The sequence below is a fragment of the Phyllostomus hastatus genome, unplaced genomic scaffold, assembly GCF_019186645.2.
Source record: "Phyllostomus hastatus isolate PE091 unplaced genomic scaffold, TTU_PhHast_1.1 phas_contig_86, whole genome shotgun sequence".
Classification (NCBI taxonomy): domain Eukaryota; kingdom Metazoa; phylum Chordata; class Mammalia; order Chiroptera; family Phyllostomidae; genus Phyllostomus; species Phyllostomus hastatus.
The window spans coordinates 96,944,527-96,971,845 of record NW_025333977.1 but is presented as its reverse complement, the minus strand read 5'-3'; the positions used below and the strand labels follow the sequence as shown (position 1 = coordinate 96,971,845).

The window sequence follows — 27,319 nt, the reverse complement described above, 5'->3', positions numbered from 1 at the left end:
ATGAGATATAGTGAGAGTAAAGGATAGAAAGTAGGCGTAATATGAGAGAGAATAGAGTTAACCACAAGAATAATAATGCACAGGAATCAAGTGAAGTGAGATAAGATCAGGGAGGGTTACTGTGTAGTATGTACACTTGTATGGAACAACAGTTATTTACCATACTAGTGGAACAACAATATTATGACAAGAAATATATGATTTGGATAATCAGAATAGAAAGTGCACGATCAAGAGTAGTGTGTTATTGGTACACAAGTTAAGTAAAAGAAGGAAAATTAAAGTACAATAAAGAGAGAATAAGGAAAACCAGTGAAAGAATGACATTAAACAGAGAAATAAAATGAGGAAAACAATACATAAGGAAGAGAAATAAAAAAATACTGATAAAAGTGGTAAAGACAATGAAAAATAATAATAATACACATAATAAAATGCCAGCTCTATGGGATAGCAAAGTGACATTTGTCTCAGTTTCTCTATTTTTGGCCTTAGCCTTGTGCTTCCCCTTTGGATCTGTCTCTGGACCCTGCATCACTCCACATTTTATTGTCTCACTTGAGGGAAGAAAAAAAAGGAAAAAAAAGAGAGGAAAGGAAAAAATAAGCTTCCTGCTGACTTTAAACCTGTTCAGTGAGTTCTGGAGTTCTGTTCTTCTTTCTGGATGCCAAAGGAAGAGTGGGGCTGGGCTCTGCTTTTTTCCTTCCTATGGTTGTGAGAGGATGGTGTGCAGTATTCACAGTTGCCCGGCCTCCAGCCCAGATCCTCCATGATCTTCCAGGCTCAAACCAGCCACTCAGTCTCTGGATGTGTGGCATGGCGTGGGTCAAGTTCGAGTGTGCTGTTCTACTCAGCTACTCAGCCTTTGGGCGCAAGCAGGTCAGATCACCCGTTGGGTGAGCCAGCCACTGCTTGAGAGTTCCTTATAAAGCAGCTGCCTGCCTTTCTTAATAAGTGCACAGCTTTTCACACAGCCCAACTTTCCAGTCTGGAGACTGTCTGAGTCAGGGTCAGACACAGCCCAACTCCTCCCCTCTGCAGGTGTTGCCCAGCATCCCAATTTCTCTGGTGCTGGCAGCCACAGTACCAGCAGATGTATACCACATGTGTGTGTCTCCCACTTCGTCTCTGTTTCCCCCAGTGACTTCCAGCATCCAGGTCCCTCTTGGTGCCAGGCTACTCTCCCTGCTCTGGTAGGGAAGGAAGCTGGTGGTCTAACTCTCTACCCAGTATCCTGTGGAAGGCGCTGGGCCAGGGGCCGCAGCAGCCTTGGTCCCTGCGCAGATCCCAGGGACCTTACTGTCCCAGTGCAGTCTCCTCACCGTCTGCTTTTCAATGTCCTCTACAATTTATGGCCTCCAAACTTCATATAAGCTGGGATTCCATTGGCTGTTCACTCTGTTCCTCAGAAGATCAGCTAGGTGTTCCAGCTGGGCACAGGGAGAACTGGGCTCTGTTCCCACCTACCTTGGCGCCATCTTGAGCTCTCCTCTTTTCAATATTTAATATAGTTTTATACTTAATTCTCACGACAGTTTTGTAAGGAAGGCAGTATAGTACTTACCTTTTATTTATGATAAAACTGAAGCTTAAGTTAAGGTAATTGAGTGTCCAAGGTAGGGTAAGTAATAATGGTGAAGTTGAAGCAAGAATCCTCTGAGCAGTCATCTTGTTGACAGTTACATTCTAAATATTATCCCTAATACATTTTTATACTATTATTAGTGAAATAAATTAAGTTTATAGTAAATAAATTGAAATTAAAATGAACACTTTTAAAATTTCATTTTCTTCTAGCTGGCGTGGCTCAGTGGATTGAGTGCAGACTAGGGAACCAAAGGGTCACCGGTTCAAATCCCAGTCTAGGGCACATGCCTGGGTTTCAGGCTAGGTCCCTGGTAGGGGGTGCATGATAGGTAACCACACATTCTCTCCTTCTTCTTCTCCCTCCCTTCCTCTCTCTAAAATAAATAAATTAATTTAAAAAATATATAAATGACATTTCATTTTCTTAAGTCTTTAATTATTTATCTTTTTTAAATCTAGTATCTACTGTGGATCATGAAGACTATCAGAGCGTAACTCGTTTTCTAGACCTCATACCTCAGGACACTCTGGCAGTAGCTTCTTTTCGCTCTAAAGCATACACACGAGCTGTAATGCACTTTGAATCATTTATTACAGAAAATAAGCAGGACATTCAAGCACATCTTGGATTTTTACAGGTTTGAAATTCATATAGTAGTGAATTTAATAATGTTTATTGCTAATCTATTATATTTATATTGTTCATTCTATTGAGTGTTTGAGATACTGTGCTAGGAACTAGGTGTTTGTAAGTATTGGGTTGGCCAAAAAGTTAATTTAGTTTTTTTCTCTATGATGGCTCTAGTAGTGCTTAGTTGTGTTTAATTTCATTCAAAACAGTTTTGTTAGATTGTATTGTGACAGCTGTCTTGTACCAGTGTGCCTTGAAAAAAAAACTCATAAAAATTGGTGAATTCTTGTATAGCCATTTTAATACTGAAGATAGGAAAAGATATACAACATTTTCAGTGTATTATGCTTTATTATTTCAAGAAAGGTAAAAACCTAAGTGTAACGCATAAAAAAGATTTGTGCATAATCAACAAAATAAACAAGCAAAATATAACCAAAGACACTGGAATAGAGAACAGACTGACAGTGACCAGGAGAGAGGGGAGAGAGGGGAGGGAATTTTAGGGGGAAAGGGTGAAGGGTTTGCAGGAACAAGTATAAAGGACACATGGACAATAACAAGGGGGGGTGGAAACGGGAGGGAGGTGGGGAGTACTGGGGGAGTGGGCTGGGATTGGGGGAAAAGGCAGAAAACTATACTTGAACAACAATAAAAAAGTATAGTAAAGTAAATATATAAACCATAAAAAAAGATTTGTGCAGTGTATGGAGAAGGTGCTATGACTGATGAAATGAGTCAAAAGTGGTTTGCGAAGTTTCTTGGTATTTGACATTTTGGCCAATAAATCGTTTGCTGTGGGGCTGTCAAATGAATTGGAAGATGTTTAGCAGCACCCTTGGCCTCTAACCACTAGAAGGCAACAGTGGGAGAGAGACGATACTCAAAATATCCAAATCAATAGTTACAGTGAAAATGAAAAATGTGTCTTTTATTTTATGGAAAAAGCTGATCAGTCTTTTTGGCCAACCTAATACTTGAGAACCTTGCAGATTAGTGGGGAGGGATAGATACCAGTTTGATGTAATATCTTAAGTGGAGTGACATAGATATGCCCTGAGGAAGGACATTTAACTCATTGTCTTTGTGGAGCGTCGTGAGAGGTAGGAGTGGGTGAGCAAGGAGTCAATAAGGGCTTCTTGAAGGTGCTAAGGGGTCTTGAAGAATGAATGATAGGTAAAAGGACGAGACAAGACATTTTAAACAGAGGCATCCCTATGGATTTGGGAAAGAATGTGTATATGGATTGGCAGAGGAAAGATAAATCACAGAGGACCTCTACATTGCCCAAAATTCTTAGAGGATTTGAAACAGGCAAGTGCTTTAGTCAAAATGGCATTTTAGCTCAGTGTCTATGGCAGTCATGGAGGAAGGAGTTGAAAGGGCTATTTTTAGTCAAAGCAGGCCATTACTACTGTCATGAGAAATGCAGGCCTAAATTTGGGGATGTGTGGGTAGGGGAATATACTGGTTAAACAGGAATCAACCATGATAATACTGGTGAAAAAATGGATTAGGTGCTAATATTATGACTGTTTGGGAAAGAAAAGAAACTAAGGGCAGGTGGGACTAATGCAATGGGATTTAAATAAGAGGTCAAAATTGGTCAGCTTTCTTCAGGTTCAAAAACAAGGTGTGGTGAGAGAACTGGAAAATTAGTAGCTTGTACTCAGGGTAAATACTAACCCTCTGCTCTCATTGTTTTCCTCCTTATCTAGCTTTGAGTCTATTGTTCATTGTCAAAATCATTCCCTTTAAAGGACATTGAATTTTCTAGCCTTTCTCCCTTTCCTTTGTGTTGTGCTTGCTTTGTAAAACTCAAACCCTGAATAAACTCACCCATCTGCCTTCCCAGTGTCTGCATGTAAGCAGCTGTACATTGCTGAAGAAAAATCTCATAATCACAGAATTGCTTTTTAACTGCTTTTAAGTACATAATAGCAACCATAAGCCAAACTGTTTAACTCTGCCTGCAGCTCTTCTCAATGTTTCTCTAGTAAACTAATTTTCTCGCTCTTCAAGATAACAATTTTTTATCGTCAGCTTGTTTCTTACCTTCCATCTCACTTATTCTCAACTGATGATTTTGCTTCATTGTGCATTAGGAAAATAGAAACCAAATGTCTATCAAATATGAAAATATACTTGCCTCCGCATCATGTTCTTTTTCTTTTCCTTTGTTAGTCCTAAGGAAGAATTCCCTTCCTGCCAAAATTTAGCCCTACTTGTACTCTCAATTTCGAGAATTTCACCCCTTCAAATGTTCCTGCTTTCTCTAGTACCATTAATTTCTCTTTGTCAACCGAGTATATGCAGTATACAGACATGCTCTGGTATTTCCAATTTTAATTTTTATAATTCTCTTAACTGTAGATACTCCTTCAGATGCTTCCTGTCTATTTCCCTTCACTGTCAACTTTTAAAAGAATTGTCTGTCTTCCTTATAATCACTTTATCCCATTCATGTTTTGCCCATTCCAATAAGACTTCTTTCTCCATTTCACTGACACTACTCTTGCTAAGAAAATCAGTGATGTCATGTTACCAAATCCAATCAGTATTTCCCAGTTCTGATTTGCTTAACCTCATAACATCATTTGACCACTCCCTTTAGAATAAGACATTTGCTTTTCTCCCACATCTCCTGGGATACCACATTCTCCAGGTTTTTTCACACTGCTTTGGTGTCTGCTCTCAGTTTCATTTGCTAGTTCTTTCTTATTTATAAATATACTACTCTCTTTCCCTGGGCCTCTTTTCTTCTCTCTCTAAATCATGCCATCCTTTCACCTGCCGTTTTTGTGCTATTGTGCCTAAATTTTTATCTTCAGCCTGAGTATCTTGTTCAAACCCATATTTGATGTTTTGGGTTTCTTGAAGGCATCTAGATACCAGTATATTAAAATGCTTGTTTAATTTTTTTTGTTTTAAAATGTAATAAAACACTTATAAACTATACTCAACAGAATTTATTTTCCGTTGTGTTTAAAGAGAGCTCAGGACTTTGAGGTTCTTTACAGCTCTTATTGTCAATAACAATTACTAATGTAGGTTATATTCAAGTAGAATGGCTGTTGTAATAATAGGAAGGCTGAGAATAAAGTTGTAATTTTATTGTGAGTCTGCCTTGAAAAGCAAAACTTACTGCTGCTTAGAGAAAAAATTCTCATATGCCCTTTTCATATAAACTGGTGGTTTTATAGTTTTATTTTCAGTTGTATTTTTCTCCTAATTTGATTGTTTTCAATGGTTGAACAAAGAAATTATATGCTGCTATGCATGAACCAGATGGAGTGGCTGGAGTCAGCGCAATTCGAAAGGCAGAACCATCTCTAAAAGAACAGATCCTTGAGCATGAGAGCATCGGCTTGCTGAGGGATGCCACTGCTTGTTATGACAGGGCTATTCAGCTAGAACCAGACCAGGTAAGGTGATATGTGAGAGGCAGCACAATGAAAATAGCCCTATACTAGAAACTCTGGAAGACTTGGTTTCACTACTGTCTTTATCAGTTGCCAGTGCGTCTGGAAACTATTTAATCATTTCTGAGCTTGAGTCTTCTGGTTGATAAAATTAGAGACTTGCACTAGATTATCTCAAAGATCCCTTCCAATGCCAAATTTCTATGACCTTAGATATACCTAAGTGAATGAGATGTATTGCAAGGTATATTTAAACTGTTAAATTACTCTAAAGTTTATATAATTTTAGTTTGCTATTAAAAGTATAAGACATGCATCAATTTTTAATAATGATTTTCTAGTCTAAGAAACTTCTTCAGATTTCTCATGCTCCCTACCAATATCTGTGAATCTCTGAAAAGGTCCCTTAGAATTCATAAGCTACAGTTCCCCATGGGGGGTATGTTATATATCTAATGTTCACTGAGACAGGAAAGGGGTCTAGAATCATTGATTTAGAATCTTGGTTTAAATTCTCTTTAGTCTTGGAGTATTGCTTTTTGTCATATTTGACATGTTCCTTTTCTCAGAAGCTCAATGTACATACAGGATTCTTATTTTTTATTATCTTATTTTCAATTTTAAAGAATATTGCATAATCCTATTTAACTTTTTTTGTTATTAAAGCCCAAAATCTGTATTAATGATAGTACGACCTTGAATTTTCATTTTTTTATGTGACAGCATGACAAATAATCTTTAAATAAAATATTAAAGAGTACTTGTTACTTTTATATTTGATCTGAACCAAAAATTAGACCAAATCTAGGAAAAAATAATAAATTTAATTTGAGTTTTTAAAGGTTGTCTGCATTTAAAAAAATATTCAGTTGTGTGTATGACATTGGTAGGAGGCTCTGCCAGTGAACCAAGCAAGTTTACTGCTAAACTAAGATGCAAGGCTCAGTGAGGTAAATATTAATTTTAAAAATAAATATAAAACTGTTTTTGATTCCCAAGATATATTTATAAGTGACAACTGTTACTTTAAATGTTTTTTTTTTTTTTTTTAATTTTTAGATCATTCATTATCATGGTGTAGTGAAGTCCATGTTAGGTCTTGGCCAGCTATCCACTGTAATTACTCAGGTCAATGGAGTGCATGCAAACAGGTAATATTTTTTTAAATAAGGATTTTCTTTTGTTGTTTTAGCTTAATGGGGAATTTTTAAATTAATGAATTATGTTGATATAATGTTTACTAAAGTAAAGAAATCTTTTTTATGTTTTCATGCATTGGAGATAAGCACCAAAACATACATTTTTCTACTTTTTCATACATTGTCTTAACAGCTTGTCTTCTGTCCAAACAGTCATCCTTGAATTAGATCTGCTTTAGGACAGGAACCTTCCAAAATTCATGTACTCTTGGTTAGGTTCATACAGGCATTTCAAAGGGTATCTAAGCTCTCCTACATTATCAGCATCAGTTATTTTTTGTGTTGGGTAGAGAACCTTTGTGACTTAAGTGTGGGTTTGATTTTCCCCTAAAGGATTGATAAAAATGAAAGTAGCTTTCCTTTCCTGAAAATGGGTTTACCATAGCAAACCCAGTGATAGCAAACAAAAAATAGTCCTTATATGTGGCAGAGATGAAGGCCACACAGTTCTTCTAATTTTGAGAATAACTCTGGAGGTTGGTTTTGCTTTTGAAGCTGCTATGCTCTGACAACTGAAAAGCCTTGTTCCTTAACATATTTGCTAGACCCCAACTGACTTTTTTGGGCAATGAGATCTGGTCAAAAGGGATGGTATTTTAGTTAACCAAAGAGTACACAGGCCACTGTTTTTAGTTAGATTACCCTGAAAGCAATTCTTCAAAGTGCAGTTTCTATAAATTCCAACTGTGATTTGTAAAGACTACTATTCTGCAATGTCTAAGATTAGAGAAGCTTATTGTTGGTCAGATGGTTTCATAATGGTGGAATTTATGAAATCACGGAGAAAACTTTGCAGAAGTATAGAAAGAATGGATTATATGTTTTAGATACATTTCTCCAGATTAGTTGAGAGACCTTATGAATAAAGGGCTTGTAGGACTTTGGAACAGTTTGTCATGGCTCAGGCCAAGGTATCAAGTTTCTTTATGATGAACACCGGACAGTTCTACTTCCTCTTGTCTACTCTTTGGATCTGATTTGTGAAACGACAAGTTTCATTATTCAGTGAATGATTTTGTATCATATTGGAGCAAATGGTCATTGAGGGTGTGTGTTTTCCATGGGGGTAATATTGGCCTTTAAATAAATATATCACCAGAATTATTGATTGTGCTTGACCTGCACAATCATTCTTTTGAATGTACTCACTTTATGGGGATAAGTTCTCAACGACCTGGTCCTCATTGCCATTTGGTACTTTTTTTGGTTTAATACCTGGTACACACCCCTTCTGGATAGCAAATCATGCTCATTCTCCTCAGATTTTTATTCTGAAATTTTGATTTTGTGGCATCTGGTGATACACTTATAAAGTTATTAATAATTACAGCTCTGAAAATTATATTTCTATTTTATTTCTTTTAGCCTTGTTTTAAATTATTTATGGTGGTGTTCATATTTAGAAATTAAGGAATACTCAATATTTATCCTGTTTTAGATTTAAAAAATAAAATAAAAATTATTTAACTCATTTGTTATACTTTATGTGTGTGTTTTTTTTTTAATCATTGTTCAAATACAGTTTTCTCCTTTTTACTCCCAATCCAGTCCCCCTTCCCACCCTCCCCACTTCCCTCCCATTACCACCCTCCCCTTAGTCTATGACCATGTGTCCTTTAAGTTTGTTCCTGTGAACCCTTCCCACTGTCCCCTTAAATTCCCTCTTCTCTCCCCTCTGGTCACCATCAGCCTGTCCTCTATTTCAGTGTCTTTGGTTATATTTTGCTTGTTTCTTTGTTTTGTTATTTAGGTTCCTGTTAAAGGTGAGATCATATGGTATTTGTCTTTCACTGCCTGGCTTGTTTCGCTTAGCATGTTTTCCAGCTCCATCCATGCTGTTGCAAAGGGTAGGAGCTCCTTCTTTCTTTCTGCTGCATAGAATTCCATTGTGTAAATGTACCATAGTTTTTTGGATCCATTCATTTACTGATGGGCATCTTGGTTGCTTCCAGCATCTAGCTATTGTAAATTGTGCTGCTATGAACATTGGGATGCATAGGTTCTTTTGAATTGGTGTTTTAGTATTCTTAGGATAGAGTCCCAGCAGTGGAACTGCAGGGTCAAAAGGCAGATCCATTTTTAGTTTTCTGAGGAAGTTCCATACTGCTTTCCATAGTGGTTGTACCAGTCTGCAGTCCCACCAGCAGTGCACTAGGGTCCCTTTACTTTATGTGTTTTTACTAGAGAAAGAGCGAGGAGGACTTTTGAGGGCATTGATCCTAGCCTCTCTGAGTCTTGTTACCTTCTTTATAATAAAGGGAATATGTGTACCTTTCATTTTTGTTAGTTAATTAAATGGAAAAATGTGCCCAGCCCAGGGTCTAGCGTATAGCAGGTATTCAAATGGTATGATTAATAAAGAAGAAACATGAGGGAAGTCTGGCTTCTTTTATGTAGTCATGATGTAAAGTATCACTAGCTGTCTTAGTCTGACATACATAGAATACTTATAAAAATAATTACCTATATCATACTGATTTTATAAACTCAAATTTTAAAGTTACTGAAAATAGTTTAAAAATAGGTATGTGTTTTGGTTAGCTAATTTTGTATCCTTTGTTATGTCACTGACACACCATTTGTAACTTCCTTATGCCCTTATTATTGTGTCCTGTGTACTCCCAACCTGAACCTGAGCCACTGCACCACCCATAATTTTATCTTAAATTCATTCATAATCCCTAGTTAATAGAATTGCTTACCTCTTAATGCATGTATGTTCAGTTGGGTTTTGTTTTTCCTTTCCCTTTGTTCAAATTAAGCATGAAGCTAATCTTACAAATATACTTTGTAATTTTCCAGGTATTAATTTTGCTCTAATTGACACAATTTAGTTCATCAAGGAATGACATTTTTAAATGGTTCTATCAGAAGTAATTATTGAAATGTTTTCAGGAGATGGAAGGATTAAAATCTGGGAGGTTCTTTTGGATAGACATACTTATTTTGTATCTAAGTATAAAACACAATACAGTACAAATATAATAAATAGAATAATGAATAAACACAATAAACAGAGTGTCTAAACCAATGAAAATAATCTTTAAATACACTTTAAACTTAAATAAAAGCTTAGTTGATATGGGTTTCTTTTAATAGGTCTGAATGGACAGATGAATTAAACACATACAGAGTGGAAGCAGCTTGGAAATTGTCACAGTGGGATTTAGTGGAAAACTATTTGGCAGCAGGTAAAATTACTTCTTAAAATATAAGCAATTTTCATATGTCATAAATAGTCAGACTTAAGTAGTTAAGTAACAGTGGTAATTAATCTTTCAGCCTGTATTATGATAACCCTGTTTAGTTGTTCGTAGTAGAATGAAACCATTTATTTGTTTAGTATTTATTCTGACCATTTGACCAAATGAAATAAAGCTTTTTCATAGACACAGCTCTCATGGTATTCCTTGACTCTTCATTTGTTTTTCAGATTGGAAATCTACCACATGGAGTGTCAGACTGGGACAGTTATTATTGTCAGCCAAAAAAAAAGACTCCACAGCTTTTTATGATACATTGAAACTAGTGAGAGCGGAACAAATTGTACCTCTTTCAGCTGCAAGCTTTGAAAGAGGCTCTTACCAAAGAGGATATGAATATATTGTGAGGTATATATATATTGTCCTGTGTTCAGCACATTTCAAAGTTTCTATATTTATATTCCTGGTCTGTAAGTATTATCTGATAGGCTTAGAATTTTTTTTATTGTACCATCCTTTATTGTATTTTTTTTTACACAACCTTTTAGTCCCCTTACCGCCCCCCCCTCCCCGCCCCTGTAGACTTAGAATTTTTTGGTCAGTAAATAACTGATAGTATGTTTGCTATTATGCATAGCTAAACAAAATGACTTTTTCATTCTCTAACTCATAATTACCCTATAGTTTTTAAAAAATGTCCGAATATTCCTGGCTGGTGTGGCTCAGTGGATTGAGTGCTTGCCTGTGAACCAAAGGGTCGCCCATTTGATTCCCAGTCAGGGCTCATGCCTGCATTGGGGGCCAGGTTCCTAATGGGGTCACTCATTAGGCAACCATACATTGATATTCTCTCCCTTTCTTTCTCCCTCCCTTCCACTTTCTCTAAAAATAAACACATAAAATCTTTAAAAATAAAAATAAAAAATGTTCAAATATATGTTCTATTAATTGCAAAGGCAATTATGAGACTTCTGAAAAATCACAAAATATCTTACATTTGTCCTGATGTAATTCATAGTTTATTTTTCTTACAACTAACCTAAATAATCTAGACACCTGTGTTAATCACATTGGTGTTCTCTACTCGTAAGTCCCTTTTCCCTCTTCCTATTTAGAAAGGCTTTTGACATCCATTCCCTCCCCCAAAATATAGGCATTGCATTACTACAAAGGAATATTAACTTTTAGAGGTAAGAAAGAACCAGATGGAAAACATTTTCTGAAGAAAATAATGAAACAATAAAAAAGATAAGCAATTTTTTTTTCAGTTAGAAGAATTTATTGTATTCTGTAGAAGCCCCTTTGGTAACAGCTTAATGAAACCAGAGATTAGACCACTGAGATTATTTCTGTTCTGTAGTTGTATTCTTTCTTCAAAATTATTTTAAAAATTCTCACTAGAATACGTTCTCATTGACTTTAGATAGCAGAGAAGGGAGGGAGAGAGAGAGGGAAACACTGATGTGAAAGAAAAACATTGATTGGTTACCCCTCATATGCACCTCGACTTGTCTGGGAATGGAACCCGCACCCTTTTGGTTTATGGATGACACTCCAGCCAACTGAGCCATGTGAGCTAGAGCTGTAGCTAGCTGTGTTCTTGAACAATGACTGAGTCCTAGATGCTGATGATTATACAGGGGAAAAAAATCTAGTGTGAAAGTGTCATGACTGTTTCTATTACTCTTAGGGGAAAAAAAACAATTAAAATTGCATGTTTCCCATTTTTTACTGGCATCTCATCTATGCCAAGTCCTCTTATGTGTAAATATTTATGTTGTTATATAATGTATCCATATTTTCTTTTATCTTCATATATGTGATAAAGTTTGATTTTCATACATCAAACATTTGAATTTAGTTTTGAATTTAGTTTTATATACCCTTCTCTAATTTAATTAATAGGAATTTGGGGATTATAGTAAAGCACTAAATATTTAAATAGACATAAACTGGTATGTATACTCAATATAAAAAGATGTTACTATTTATATTTATTGAGAATATATATTGGTTAAAATTCTTGCAAAGAATACTGCACATTTCTGACTTTTCATGGCTGAAGTACATGCTTTATATATGAGATTAATAAGTATGAATGTTACAACATTTTAATGTGGGATTTCTCTGTCTTCAGATTACACATGCTGTGTGAATTGGAGCATAGCATCAAACCACTTTTTCAGCAGTCTCCAGGTGATGATTCTCAAGATTCTCTAAACTGGGCAGCTCGACTAGAAATGACCCAGAACTCCTACAGAGCCAAGGAGCCCATTCTGGCTCTCCGGAGAGCTTTATTAAGCCTCAATAAAAGGTTTTTTTCACACTTTTTTAAAAATGTCAATTATTGTGAATTTACTGTTGTATTTGTGTATTACTTGGAAGTATTTATTTTTCCTAATTTTCTCTCTGAATTTGTATTTTTCTGTTTTTAATTGTCAAGGCTACAATGAACCTAGAACTTAAGAATTATGTGTACATTCAATATATCTTTTTTAATGTTAAAAACTTATCTTGGGGAGGTACAAATTTAAGTCATTAATAGGTCTTCATAGACTCATCATTTATAAAAATGGAACACCTTAAGAAAATTAAAAGTTTTTAACACATTAATTTTTTATTCCTTTGAATGGTATATTAAGAATGTTCCATGTTAGAAAGAGGTGTCTTAATTGTTGAAAACACTTAAAAATGTTCTTTCCCTCCTGTTTTATCACATTTCTTTAGACGAGATTACAGTGAAATGGTTGGAGAATGCTGGCTACAGAGTGCCAGAGTGGCTAGAAAGGCTGGTCACCATCAGACAGCCTATAATGCTCTGCTTAATGCTGGAGAATCGCGACTTGCGGAACTGTATGTGGAAAGGGCAAAGTGGTTGTGGTCCAAGGTAACTACTAAGGGAATGTCGTCATATATATGTATTCTTTTGTGGATTATGTACTTCTTATAAATGCCTGAGTGACCAGATGGTTCCTAATGTGAATTTAGAACCTTCTTTTTCTGTCACTTTTCTTCATCATTTATCCACCATAATTGGGGAAAAATTTTCTTCTATCCTGAAGTTCCCAAATAGTTTGCCATATCAAGTCTGAAAGTGTAGTTCTTTCAGTTCTCATCTGTTTTTCACTTTTTTCTTGAGGGAAGTGACCAATTTTTACTTTGTTTTAATCTCCTATATGTATAAAGGGTGCATGTAGTAAGAACTCAAAAAAATACTTGTTAAATGAACACAACATTGTCCTTACCTTATATCCTCAGCAGAGATGAGAATTAGTTTTGTGTGGACTTGCCAATGTTACTGTCAAGATTCACTTCTAATTAATCTAGCCTGTCATGAACAAAAGTCTCTAGCAATCCTCAGATTAAAGCTAGTGTAATGAGAAAAGGGCTTTTTAAATATCTTAATTTGCAAAACTTATGTCCCAGATTTTAATGGCTATTTTTTTTCCTAGGTAACTTTTTAAAATGTATTTTATTGATTATGCTATTACAGTTGTCCCATTTCCCCCCTTCACCCCCCTCTACACCCTCTCCCACCCATTTCCCTCCCTTTAGTTCATGTCCATGTGTCATAAGTTCTTTAGCTTCTACATTTCTCATACTATTCTTACCTTCCTCCTGTCTATTTTCTACCTACATTCTATGCTACTTATTCTCTGTACCTTTTCCCCCTCTCTCCTCCTCCTACTCTCCTGTTGCTAACCCTCCATGTGATCTCCATTTCTGTGGTTCTGTTCCTGTTCTAGTTGTTTGCTTAGTTTCTTTTGGTTTTGTTTTAGGTGTGGTTGTTAATAATTGTGAGTTTGCTGTCCTTTTACTATACATGTTTTTTTTTTATCTTCTTTTCTTAGATAAGTCCCTTTAACATTTCATACAATAAGGGCTTGGTGATGATGAACTCCTTTAACTTGACCTTATCTGAGAAGCACTTTATCTGCCCTTCCATTCTAAATGATAGCTTTGCTGGATAGAGCAATCTTGGATGTAGGTCCTTGTCTTTCATGACTTGGAATATTTCTTTCCAGCCCCTTCTTACCTGCAAGGTGTCTTTTGAGAAATCAGCTGACAGTCTGATGGGAACTCCTTTGTAGGTGACTCTCCCCTTATCTCTTGCTGCTTCTAGGATTCTCTCCTTCATTTTTACCTTGGCTAATGTAATGATGATGTGCCTTGGTGTGTTTCTTCTTGGGTCCAACTTCTTTGGGGCTCTCTGAGCTTCCTGGATTTCCTGGAAGTCTATTTCCTTTGCCAGAATGGAGTTCTCCTTTATTATTTGTTCAAATACGTGTTCAATCTGTTGCTTTTCCTCTTCTCCTTCTGGTACCCCTATAATTCTGATGTTGGAACATTTAAAGATGTCCTGGAGGTTCCTAAGCTTCTCCTCATTTTTTTGAATTCTTATTCCTTCCTTCTTTGCTGCTTGGTTGTTTATTTCTTCCTTCTGGTCCACTCTATTGTTTTGAGTCCCAGTTCCCTTCCCTTCACTATTGGTTCTCTGTGCATCTTCCTTCATCTCTCTCTTTTTTTTTAAAATATTTTATTTATTTATTTTTAGAGAGGTAAGGGAGGGAGAGAGAGAGAGAGAGAGAGAGAAACATCAATGTGCGGTTGCTGGGGGTTATGGCCTGCAACCCAGGAATGTACCCTGGCTGGGAATCGAACCTGGGACACTTTGGTTCCCAGCCCGCGCTCAATCCACTGAGCTACGCCAGCCAGGTTCCTTCATCTCTTTTATGGTAACCTGCATTTTTTCATCTAATTTGTGTCCAAAATCAGCCAGTTCCGTGAGCTTCCTGATCACCAGTGTTTTGAACTGTGCATTTGATAGATTGGCTAGCTCTTGGTTGCTCAAAAGGATGAGTCCTGGGGCATTGATCTGTTCTTCTGTTGGAGACATGTCTCTCTCCCTCTCTTTTTTTGGGGGGGGGGGTGGTCTGGTCGCTCCTGTTACAGTGAGGGGAGGAGCCTTAGGTGTTCACCAGGGCTGGGCACCCCAGTCACTAGATTGTGACATTGTATGTGGGGGCAGGGGTGGGAGGGAACAGTGGCGGTAGCTCCTCTCTCCTGGGGCCTCAGCACCCCCCTGGGATCCTGGGCTGCGCGCTCTGCCCTGGTCCACCATCGCCTCCCCACTGGGTCTGCCAACCGCTGGCTGCGTAGTCAAGGTTCACCGCTGCAATCTTGCGGGTCCCGGAAGGCTTACGTGCTCCCAGTTGCTTCGTGTGCCCAGTTCTCCCTGATCTCCGCATGTCGAGACCCACGCCCGGCTGCTGCTCGTTTCCCCCCCTCCTACCGGTCTGGATGAACGGGTCTACTTTAACTTCTTGGCTCTCAGACTTCCATTCTGATAAATTCTCTGTCAGTTCTGGGTGTTATTCTGCCTTTACATTGTTGTTCTAATCTTGGTTGTGCGTGGAGGTACGGTGTGTCCACCTATGCCTCCATCTTGCCGGAAGTCTATTCTCATTCTTTAAGACCAAATTCAGATCTTCCTCATGGGGTAACCTTTTCTGACTGTTGCTCTCCTTTATTTTCTTATATTTTCATGGAGATTTGGGGAACTCCCTTTTCTTTCCTCCACAATACCCATGTATATTTCTCTGTTAATAGCACGTAGCACATTGCCTTTTAGTTTACATAGTCTATTTCTTTATTTGATGAACTTTTTTAAGCCAGAGATTTTGATTTATTCATTGTTCATCTCTAGTCATGTAGATAATAGCTTTAGTTCCTACACTTTGACTATAAAATGGATAAGTAAATAAATATATGTTCTACATGAAATGAAGCAATGATTGCTTTTTAAGATGTTACTTTAATAGGATGAAAATAAGAGCTGAACATGAAATTCAAATGGATTTACAAATAAAATATCTAATGAACTTTAAATCCTAATAATTTTATTATTTATTTTTTTAGAAAATGGAAATAGGTTCTTAAGTTAAAAGTCTTGTTGTTGCCTTCTTTTCTTTCAGGGTGATGTTCACCAGGCACTAATTGTTCTTCAAAAGGGTGTTGAATTATGTTTTCCTGAAAATAAAACTCCAACTGCGAGTAAAGACATGTTAATCCATGGTCGAGCTATGCTACTAGTAGGCCGATTTATGGAGGAAACAGCTAACTTTGAAAGCAATGCAGTTATGAAAAAATATAAGGCAAGTATAGATATAATGCAGTTTCAGGTAGAAACTCTTTTTTTGATTTTGAAAATAGATATGATTATTTTAAAGTCTAAATGGAAAAGAAATACACATAAAAATAACCAGTAAACCTTTTTGATTTTTTAGTGAGTATGTAGCATAAATATATAAGTATATAAATAACATAAGCGTATATTATTTACTAAAACAAAGTAAATATACTCATGAAATCATCACCTAGGTCAAGAAGTAGAATCTTATTAGCACTTTACAACCTGCCCTTTCACCCATGTTCCCCAAAGTTAACTACACATTAGCCTGAAAATTTTTGAACAAACCCAATATACAAGGTCTGTCCAGAAAAAGTCCAGCCATTATTAACATAATGAGAATGGTTTGCGCGGCATCAATATAACCTGGCAGCCAGTGAGAGGGGACTAGAAAGCATATGCATGATCAATGACAACTTTACTGTACTAATCAGGGAGGGCAGTAGATGCGGTTGAGTGAGCTTGTGTACTGTGTGGTCATTGTATTCAAAATGACTGAGCCAGTAGAGCAATGAATCTGCATCAAATTTTTTGTTAAGTTTGAATACTCCTCTGTGAAAACTATTCAGGTGATTCAGAAGGCTGCAGCTTTGGGCAGCTGGTGATAGGCAGCTTCATCACAACAGTGCGCCCGCCTGCTCATGTATCATGTCCTGCTTTCTGGTTTATTAGACTACCATCTTTTCATTATTATATAACATAGTGGAAGGGGCAAGGGAATTTTATGGGGTCTCTTTTATAAGGGCACTAATCCTATTCATGAGGGTTGTATCTTGTTACCTAACCACTTCCGAAAGGCCCCACCTCCAAATACTATCACACTGGAGATTAGGCTTCAACATAAGAATTTTTGTTGGGTGGTGGTGTGGGGTGGTGACACAAACATTCAGACTATAGTAGTGGTTATTTTGGGGGAAAAGGAAATGAGTGGTGATTGGGAGGGTGAATGGGGGTACTCACATTTCTGGAGTTCTTGTATGGGTGTTATCACTTTGTGATAATTGACCAAGCTGTACATGTTAGATTTCTTTATTTTTCTCTATGTAAATTTTAATTTCTAAGATAAAAATTTTAAACTTAAACCAGAAAGGAAGGAGGAAGGGAGAGAAGAGAGGAAGAAAGAAGATAAAAAGATGATAAAACCAGATTAAAAAAATACTTTTTTGGGGAAGAAATTTTAATTATTGTTTTCTGTTGTTCCCTTTCCTTCTCTGATGGCTAAATAGGAGAGGTGCACTGGCTGCCTCATTCCTGTGGCTGGTCTGGACTAGTATGAGATGCACACTTCTAGCCATGCCAGTCCTCTCTCTACAGGCAGGTTCCTGTACTAAATTGTGTTCTTGAACTTGTTTGGACTGAGTGGAAATTGATTTAAAGAATTTTTTTTAGTCAGCATTCTGTGTATTTTCCATCACATTTCAAATATTATTAAAAAGTTAATAAACCACACAAATATTTAAAGGGAAGGGAAAGAAAATGACAAAGGAGACTAAATAGGAGTAACTTGAAAGGCAGGAGAAAACTTGGAATACTGGGGTCTCATGGAAGCCAAGAGGAGAAAATGTTTCAAAGAGAAAATGGGTGGACAGCAGAAACAAATTGCTGAAGCGTATTCAAATGAGATCAGACTTGTAAAGTGTCCCTTTGATTTAGGGAGCTGCTTTGTAGAGGGGTGAAAACTGAAGCCCACAAGAAACAGTTTGAGGAATGAATGTAAGGTGGAGATTTCTTTTTAGAAGCCTGATTTTGAAGGAGTTGAGAGAGAGGGTGATAATGAGAGAGAGAGAGTTCTTGGAGGAAAAACAAGATATATATTTTTAAAACACATTTTTATGCTTTTAAAATCCTATCATTTTCAGTGATTTGATATTACCTCTTTCTTTGAGTTTTTTAAAACAATAATAATATGCATATATAGAGATACACATAGTTCTTTAACCCATCTGGAAATTATTTTGAAGTATCATATAAAGTGGCAAATTATGAAATGTTGATCAGTGGACAGTCACCAAAACCAACCAGCCATCTTGAGAAAAACATTTGCTAAGAAAGTAGTTAGCTATGCCTTATTTACATCAAAGATTCTGACAGATGTGGGTTTTATGCTTTTGGTCTCTAATCATCTATTCATGTTTTACTTCCCAGCATAGTGTGAGGTTTTCTGAGTTGAGTGTCCTGTCTTCCCTTTTCCAGGATGTGACCTTGTTCCTGCCAGAATGGGAGGATGGGCATTTCTACCTTGCCAAGTACTATGACAAATTGATGCCCATGGTCACAGACAACAAAATGGAAAAGCAGGGTGATCTCATTCGGTATATAGTCCTTCATTTTGGAAGGTGAGTGTGAGTGTGAGAACTGTGAGTTTGTTGATTAAATACTCGTATGTCAGGGTGACTGTTGATATCAAACTGTTACCACAGACATTAGCACATACAGGATATTTTCTGCTTTACATATCACTTTAGATGATATGTTAATTTTTCTTTATACATTTTTCTTCCCTTTTAAAAATAACTATTTTAATGGATTAAGGCATGCATATTTTTAAAAAATTCAATAGTACCAAGTATATGTAATGAAAATAAAGTGTTCTTCCCATTTCAGACCCTCATCTCCTGAGTTTCCCTCGCTAGAATGTCAGAGGACTTTAAAACTAATACATTTACTTGTTGTCTGTAATTGCCAGTAGAATCTTTCCTGTTAGCCCATTTTACTAAGAAATAGTATATATATGAAAATGGTTTTGATGTTGGTCTTGTAGAAAAGCTTATCTTAAACTAGATAACAAGTGAAATATAGCTTAATTTCATATATTAGTATATGGTAGTCAAATTGATTATTACTTCATGCCTACTGTTTATATTGTCACCAATTATTAATTTCTAAAAGGTAATAATGACATTCCACTCATTCTTTTTATTATGCTTATTACCATTGCTTTACATTGAAGGGTAACTTATTTCAGAGCAATAAATCTATTTATCGTTGCCTGTTACTTGGTATTTTGACTTCTCAGCTTAGTATTTTCAGGAATCAAAGCAGTATTTGTTTATTGGTGATAATAGAATTACAAGATTGGCCAAGCCCTTCTTCCCAAGATGGACTTCAAGTTTTATAAAATCCAAACTTAATTTTATTTATTGATTAGTAACTGCTTGTTTTTGGGACAGAGTTTACGGCATATTGGCATTTTGAAATGGAAGCATATGCGGAGGATAGTTATTTGTCTTTTCTAAAATGAGTAATAGCTTTCATTCGGTCTTTAGTATTAATGTATATCATGTACATTGGCAAACAACTTATTTAATGCATTTCTCCTAAAATGTAGTTATTTAGAGTCCTTGATGTGCATAACATTATTAGGTATACTGTGAGATATTTGTAAGTATAGTTTAAGAAAGTAAGGAGATTTTAGAACTTACTTTATCCATAGTAGTTAAAAGAAAACATTTGGATGCTTAAGGGAGTACACTCAGCTATAAGACTTATTTTTCCTCTGAGTGATTGAATTACTATGTTATTACTAATTAAGCATCAGTATTTGCTCTTAGGGAACTCCAGTCCAATTAGATAGAGGAAACTTAAGCACATAAAACACTTTTTTTATCCTCACCCAAGGATATGTTCATTGATTTTAGAGAGAGAAGAAGGGATGTGGGGGGAGAGAGAGAGACAAAGAAAGAGGCAGAGAGAAACATCAACTGGTTGCCTCCCCAACACACCCCAAATGGGGACTGAACATGCAGCCTAGGTATGTGCCCTGTCCAGGGATTGAACCTGCAACCCTTTGCTGTACAAGATGACGCTCCAACTAACTGAGCCACCTGACCACAGCAGCACATAAAATGTTTAAATAATGGTACATAATGGAATGTGTGATTAGGTATCAAAATAAATAGTATAAAAATCTTTTGATTTTAATAAATACAAAAAATGAACCAAACAAGTCCCGAAGTCATAAATTTTGGGCAAATCTGAAGTCAAAACTTCAGCCCCTGATTTCATGATTTGAAAAGTATACATTTTTATACCGCATTGCTACAGAAGTGTGGTAAACCTCATGAAAAAGGTAGGATTTGAAAGTTAATTAAATTCAAGAAGGAGAGGCCATTACTAACCTTTTATAAATTTGGCAGAGAGATAGGGTTTGAATGGTTTGTTCAGAGGATGGTGAGGAAATTGGACTTGATGGAAGATTCCTTATTGGAGTCTTGAAAGGTGTATGCTGGTGAGTAGTAAGAGACCAAGACTGGAAAGTTATAAAGAAACAAGATTGTGAATATTTGAATCCTAGGCAGAGTTTTCATATGGTCTTAAAGAATAGGTAGTTGATTCCTGTTTTTGAGCATGATAAAACTAGAATTTAAAGAATATTAGTCTAGCTTAATTGAAGGGAAGAAATGTAAAATTAGGGAGACTAAGTTATTATAACTTTCCAAAAATTGAGTGATTGAGCTTGATGTAGGCTTATGGCCACAGAATGCAATAGAAGGCACAGGTCCTAAGGAAAATGTGAAAGAAGTGTTGACAGGTTTTTAAAAAAATATTTATTTATTTATTCTTAGAGGAAGAGGAATGGAAGGAGAAAAGAAGGGATAGAAACATAAATGTGTGAAACACGATCAGTTGCCTCTGCCCCAACCAGGGACAGGGCACGTGCCCTGACTGGAAATCTGACCCCTGACCTTTTGCTTTGTGGGATGATGCCCAACCAACTGAGCCATACCAGTCAGGGTGACAAGATTTTCACTAGGTCCTAACTTGTATTAATTTTGGTACAGGCAAGATGGAGCTTAATGAGGAATATAGTAGGAAATAAAGGAGAGAGAAGAGTCAAAAGATAACCTCTAATAGGAAGAAATACTGATAGCAGAAATTTTTGTTTAAGTAGTAGTTTAAATCTTAAGATGTTAATGTACATAACAAACAAAGAATAATATGTTAATAATACCTTCTTTATATGATTGCAGATCTCTACAATATGGAAATCAATTTATATATCAGTCAATGCCACGGATGTTATCATTATGGCTTGATTTTGGTGCTAAGGCATATGAGTGGGAAAAAGGTATAAGTTTGTATGTAAAATTTTAAAGAACCAAGAGAAATGATAATTTTTGTATTAAGTTAGATTTGGCTTGACAGTTTAACAGAATGAATTTGGTAAATAAGGTTTTATAAATTAAAAAGTCATCTTTGGTAATTGAAAAATAAATTTAAAAAATATTTTATGTAATATTTTATGTAAACTAAATGTTAAAAACAGGAAATATTAAACATAGACTTTTTAAATTAAAATATGGTTACTTTATTTGTAACCAATATTAGTAACCATATTAAAATATGCTTACTAATATTCTCTTAGTTTCAGGTGCACAACTTAGCTATTCAACGTTTACATATCTAACAAAGTCATCACCACGAGTAATCTGGTACCCATCTGTACTGTGTAAAGTGATATTATTGTCTGTATTCCCTATGCTGTACATTATATCCCCATGACTTATTTATTTTATAACTGAAAATTTGTACCTCTTAATCTCCTACATTTTTTTTTGCCCTTCCCCCACCACTGGCAACCATCAGTTTGTTGTCTATGTCTATGAAACTGTTTCTGTTTTGTTTTGTTAGTTGGTTGGTTTGTTTTTTTAAGTAACTGAACATAGACTTTTTAAGTAGTTGCAGCTCAGAGCCTGCAGTTGAAAATCTGCTCCTTCCTTGATATTGAAAAACACTAGTTTAAGCCAAATAATCACCATAAAAATTACAATAGACTGTAGCTTGTTCTGTTTGTTTCTAGTGAAAATGAATGGCCCTTGAATTTTTCAACATTCCTAAATATTTTTTCCTACTTGGACAGAGAAAACTATATTTTCAAAAATTGGCACATGACCGGGTTTGGTACATGATAATAACATACACTAATCCTTTTTATCCACGGGGGACACATTCCAAAAACCTAGTGGATGCCTGAAGCCTTGGATGGTACCAAACCTTAATCAACTTCTTTAACTCTGCTGGAAATATGGCAGCAGTTGCTTCATTAGCAGACACAGCCTCTCCAGTAATTTTTCTTTTTATCTTTCTTTCATTTTTAAAAAAGATTTTATTTATTTATTTTTAGATAGAGGGGAAGGGAGGGAGACAGAGAGGGAGAGAAACATCAATGTGTGGCTGCTTCTCATGCGTCCCCCACTGGGGTCCACTGGGGGCCTGGCCTGCAACCCAGGCATGGGCTCTGACTGGGAATCGAACCAGCGACCCTCTGATTTGAAAGCTGGCGCTCAATCCATTGAACCACATCAGCCAGGGCTCTTTTTAGCTTTAAAAATATTTGTTTGTTTATTCATTTTTAGAGAGAGGGAAAGGGAGGGAGTAAGCTGAAGAGAAACTTAGACGTGCAAAAGAAGCATCAATGGGTTGCCTCATGCAGGACCCCCACCTGGGACCTGGCCTGCAACCCAGGCATGTGCTGACCTGGAATCAAACCAGCGACCTTTTGGTTTGTGGGACAAAACCCAACCCACTAAGTCACACCAGTCAAGGTGCCTCTCCAGTAACTTTTATATTTTTCAGTACACACCCATTCCCAAGTCTGTGTAACCATCCGTTACTTTCAGTAAATGAGGTGGTGTCATTTATTTTAGGGGATCCTTTGCTGAAGTCTTTGTATAGGCTCAATGCTTGCTGGTACAGCACATTGCTGTCATTCAGAATAGGTTTTCTGTTCATGTTTTCTACCCACGTATTTAATGTCTTTTCTATCTTAACTAAGTGCTTCTCAACATATTTGTGGCTGTAACTTTTGCAGTGTGAGGTGTGATAGCAAAGCTAGCATGTATTTCTTTTTCCTCCTTCACAACTTCATGGATAGAAGAGTCTTCTTACTGTAGATCTTAGCAACCTCAGCATACAATTTTTGTTCTTTCTATATTGTTGAGAACTTTTGCCTTTTCACTTAAAGAAAGCACCGTATGGCTCTCTTTGGCATATCTGAATTGTCAGCATCACTACTCCTGTGCTTTAAGGCCGTTAAGATAAGGGTTACTTGAATACCAGCACTGCAGTACCTCAACAGTCAACCTGATAAGTGAGAAGGCTACGATGTGACTAACATGTACAGTGTGAAGATGCTGGACAAAGTGATGACTCATGTCTTGGGGAGGGTGGAGAGGGGATAGCATGAGATTTCATTACGGTACTCAGAATGTTGCATAATTTAAAACTTATGAATTATTTATTTCTGGATTTTTCCATTTAATATTTTCAGGCAGCAGTTGACTACCAATAACTGAAAGCATGGAAAGCAAAATTGGATAGAGTGGATTACTATATATCTTAAAACTGTTTTTAAAACAAAATTGTCTTTCTGTGAAATGAACTGTTGTATTCTTTTATTCTTTTTAACTTATTAGTATTTTTTAAACTTTGATTTTTCTTCCAGCTGGCCGCTCTGATCGTGTACAAATGAGAAATGATTTAGCTAAAATAAACAAAGTTATCACAGACCACACAAGTCAGTTAGCTCCATATCAGTTTTTGACTGCTTTTTCACAATTGATCTCCCGAATTTGTCATTCTCACGATGAAGTTTTTGTTGTCTTGATGGAAATTATAGCCAAAGTGTTTCTGGCCTATCCTCAGCAAGCAATGTGGATGATGACAGCTGTATCAAAGGTAATGTATTAACCACAGGTGTGTTTTTCCATTTTAACATGGCATTGATTATTTAATGCTAATATATAGATTCAGTTTGAGGGTTTGTCTTAGATTTGTAGTGAAACATAAATTTTAAATACTTAAACAAATTATAGCATTATGATCCATTTTAAAATTTAGAAATATTTACCATATGAAATGAAGTGAAAGTGAAGTTTGGTTGTTTCTAGTGTGTTTAAGATCAATCAGCATGCCTTTTCTTTGTAAAGTGTATAAATTGTTAGTGCTTGGTAATCTATTTTTTTCCAAGTGTTTTATTTTTTATTTTTAAAATATATTTTATTGATTATGCTATTACAGTTGTCCCATTTTGCCCCCTTTACTCTCTCCTCCGCCCTGTACCCCCTCTCCCACCCACATCCCCCCTTTAGTTCATGTCCATGTGTTATACTTATAAGTTCTTTAGCTTCTACATTTCCCACACTATTCTTACCCTCTCCCTGTCTATTTTCTACCTACCATTTATGCTACTTATTCTCTGTACCTTTTCCCCCTCTCTCCTCCTCCCACTCCCCTGTTGCTAACCCTCCATGTGATCTCCATTTCTGTGGTTCTGTGGTTCTATTCTTGTGCTAGTTGTTTGCTCAGTTTGTTTTTGTTTTTGTTTTAGGTGTGATTGTTAATAATTGTGAGTTTGCTGTCCTTTTACTATACATGTTTTTTATCTTTTTCTTAGATAAGTCCCTTTAACATTTCATATAATAAGGGCTTGGTGATGATGAACTCTTTTAATTTGACCTTATCTGAGAAGCACTTTATCTGCCCTTCCATTCTAAATGAAAGCTTTGCTGGATAGAGCAATCTTGGATGTAGGTCCTTGCCTTTCATGACTTGGAATACTTTCCAGCCCCTTCTTGCCTGCAAGGTGTCTTTTGAGAAATCAGCTGATAGTCTTATGGGAACTCCTTTGTGGGTAACTGTCTCCTTATCTCGCTGCTTCTGCGATTCTCTCTTTCATTTTAATCTTTGGCTAATGTAATTATGATGTGCCTTGGTGTGTTCCTCCTTGGGTCCAACTTCTTTGGGACTCTCTGAGTTTCCTGAACTTCCTGGAAGTCTATTTCCTTTGCCAGAATGGGGAAGTTCTCCTTTCTTATTTGTTCAAATAACTTTTCCACTTGTTGCTCTTCTTCTTCCCCTTCTGGTACCCCTATAATTTGGATGTTGGAACATTTAAAGATACCCTGGAAGTTCCTAAGGCTCTCCTCAATTTTTTGAATTCTTGTTTCTCCATTCTTTTGTGTTTGGTTGTTTCCTTCTTCCTTCTGGTCCACTCCATTGATTTGAGTCCCAGTTTCCTTTCCATCACTATTGGTTCCCTGTGCATTTCCTTCGTTTCACTTAGTGTAGCCTTCCTTTTTTCATCTCATTTGCAACCAAATTCAAGCAATTCTGGGAGCATTCTGATTACCAGTGCTTTGAACTGTGCATCTGATAGGTTGGCCATATCTTGGTTGCTTAGTTGTATTTGTTCTGGGGTTTTGATCTGTTCTTCTGTTTGGGTCATTTTTTTGGGAGGGGGGTCTGGTTGTGCCTATTATGTATGAGGCGCGGAGCCTTAGGTTTTCACCAGGGTGGGGTAACCCAGTCACTGGGTTGTGATGCTATGTGTGGGGGTGGGGTCCGAGAGGGAACAATGAGGCTTGCTCCACTCTCTGTCGGATTTCAGTCCCTTCAGCCACTTCCCCCAAGCAAACTGGGCCCTTGTGGTGTGATTCCCATGTAGGTGGGCTTGTGCATGTTCTAGGACCCTGTGGGTCTCTCCAACGAACTCTCCTGTGAGGCTGGGAGTTTCCCTGTGTATCAACTCCAACAGGTGTTTTCAGTCGGTGTTTGAGGCTTTATTTCCTGCACTGGGACCCTCAGTTGTGTAGTCTGTCTCGCTCCCCAGTTTTGCCTGGTTTATCTGCACTCGAATGTGGGACCACCTGGTCAGCCAGCTGCCTTGTGCACAGTGCTTCACTTTACAATTGCCACCTCATTGGGTCTGCCCCTTGCTACCCTGCACCCAGGGTCTGCCAGCCACAGCCTGTGCGCCCAGCGTTTGCCCGTTACCATCTTTTGTGTCCCGGTGCCTTCTGTGCCCGATGCTATTGCTTTTTGTGTGGTGATCCCTCTCTGCCTGGTTGCCTGACTCCGCCCTTCCTACTGGTCTGCATGAATGTGTCTATTTTAACTCCTTGGTTGTCCAGCTTCCATACAGTTCAATTTTCTGTCAGTTCTAGTTGTTATTTTATTTCTAAATTGTTGTTGTCTTTCTTTTGGTTGTGCAAGGAGGCACAGTGTGTCTACCTACGCCTCCATCTTGGCCCTGAGTGTTTTTCCCAAGTGTTTTAATTCAAAGTACCTGAACTTATTAATGCTATCAAAATTTTGTTGCATTATTAATAAACTTTGCAACTTGGTAAATATGTTTATTTAATAAATATTTTAGAGAACTTAAAAAATATACAGAGATATAAAAAAGAAAATTTTACTCCAATTCATTAATATGTTGATGTAGTTTTTATATATTTATTTTCTATACACATTTTAGTTCTAATTTGAATTACATACATAATTTCATATTTTTTACTTAAGATTGTTATCATAAGCATGTTTGCATGTTATTAAATATTCCTTGAAGATTCCTTGAGTACTTTTAAAGTTGATAGTTGTTAAGAAGTTTTGTTATCTTTTTAAAATCTCATATAAAATTGCATTTCACTTTCTTTTTTATGGCAGTCTTCTTATCCCATGCGTGTGAACAGATGCAAGGAAATCCTAAATAAAGCTATTCATATGAAAAAATCCTTAGAAAAGTTTGTTGGAGATGCAACTCGTCTAACAGATAAGCTTCTAGAATTGTGCAATAAACCGGTATTATCATAAATCTTACTACTTTATAGGCCAGTGTTGTATAATTTTATATAAAACTTCTATAGGATTTTAGCAGGTTTTCTTTCATCATTAAAATTCTAATGAATATTGGTATACACAGATTTTGAAAGGCATCAAATTGTATACTTTGAATTTAAAAATGTGCAGTTCACCTTAATAAAGCTGTTTTTAAAATTGCTAACATATGTCTCTCTATCAAATACCCTCCGAATTTCTAAAAGTTCTTAATATAAATTCTTTCAAGAGTAAATTATTTGTTTTTATTAAAAATAAGTTTAGGTGGAGGATATGAAGTAAGCCATATGTAAAATAGTTAATTAAAGTTGTATCTGTGATCGTTTTCTCTCATATCTTTAAACTTTCAAAACTTACATACATTAACCTACATATATAAGAGGAAAGAAGATTGGCGTTTTGGTTTTTATTCCTTCAGTACACATTTTATTACCTACCAGGAGATAAGCAGTATGTTAAGGGAAACAGTGGTG

General features: G+C 36.5%; 1 protein-coding gene across 1 annotated transcript in view; it reads left to right on the top strand.

Annotated features, from left to right (window-relative positions):
* ATR (ATR serine/threonine kinase) overlaps positions 1 to 27,319 on the top strand; it is a 130,685-nt gene that overhangs the window by 82,644 nt on the left and 20,722 nt on the right. Inside the window, exons 28-39 of the mRNA XM_045851350.1 lie at positions 2,047 to 2,225; positions 5,479 to 5,643; positions 6,700 to 6,791; positions 9,939 to 10,030; positions 10,273 to 10,450; positions 12,180 to 12,356; positions 12,770 to 12,929; positions 16,018 to 16,197; positions 18,426 to 18,568; positions 21,203 to 21,300; positions 23,677 to 23,909; positions 26,676 to 26,810. Coding sequence (XP_045707306.1) covers positions 2,047 to 2,225; positions 5,479 to 5,643; positions 6,700 to 6,791; positions 9,939 to 10,030; positions 10,273 to 10,450; positions 12,180 to 12,356; positions 12,770 to 12,929; positions 16,018 to 16,197; positions 18,426 to 18,568; positions 21,203 to 21,300; positions 23,677 to 23,909; positions 26,676 to 26,810 — 1,832 coding nt within the window. The remainder of the gene's footprint in view (positions 1 to 2,046; positions 2,226 to 5,478; positions 5,644 to 6,699; positions 6,792 to 9,938; positions 10,031 to 10,272; positions 10,451 to 12,179; positions 12,357 to 12,769; positions 12,930 to 16,017; positions 16,198 to 18,425; positions 18,569 to 21,202; positions 21,301 to 23,676; positions 23,910 to 26,675; positions 26,811 to 27,319) is intronic.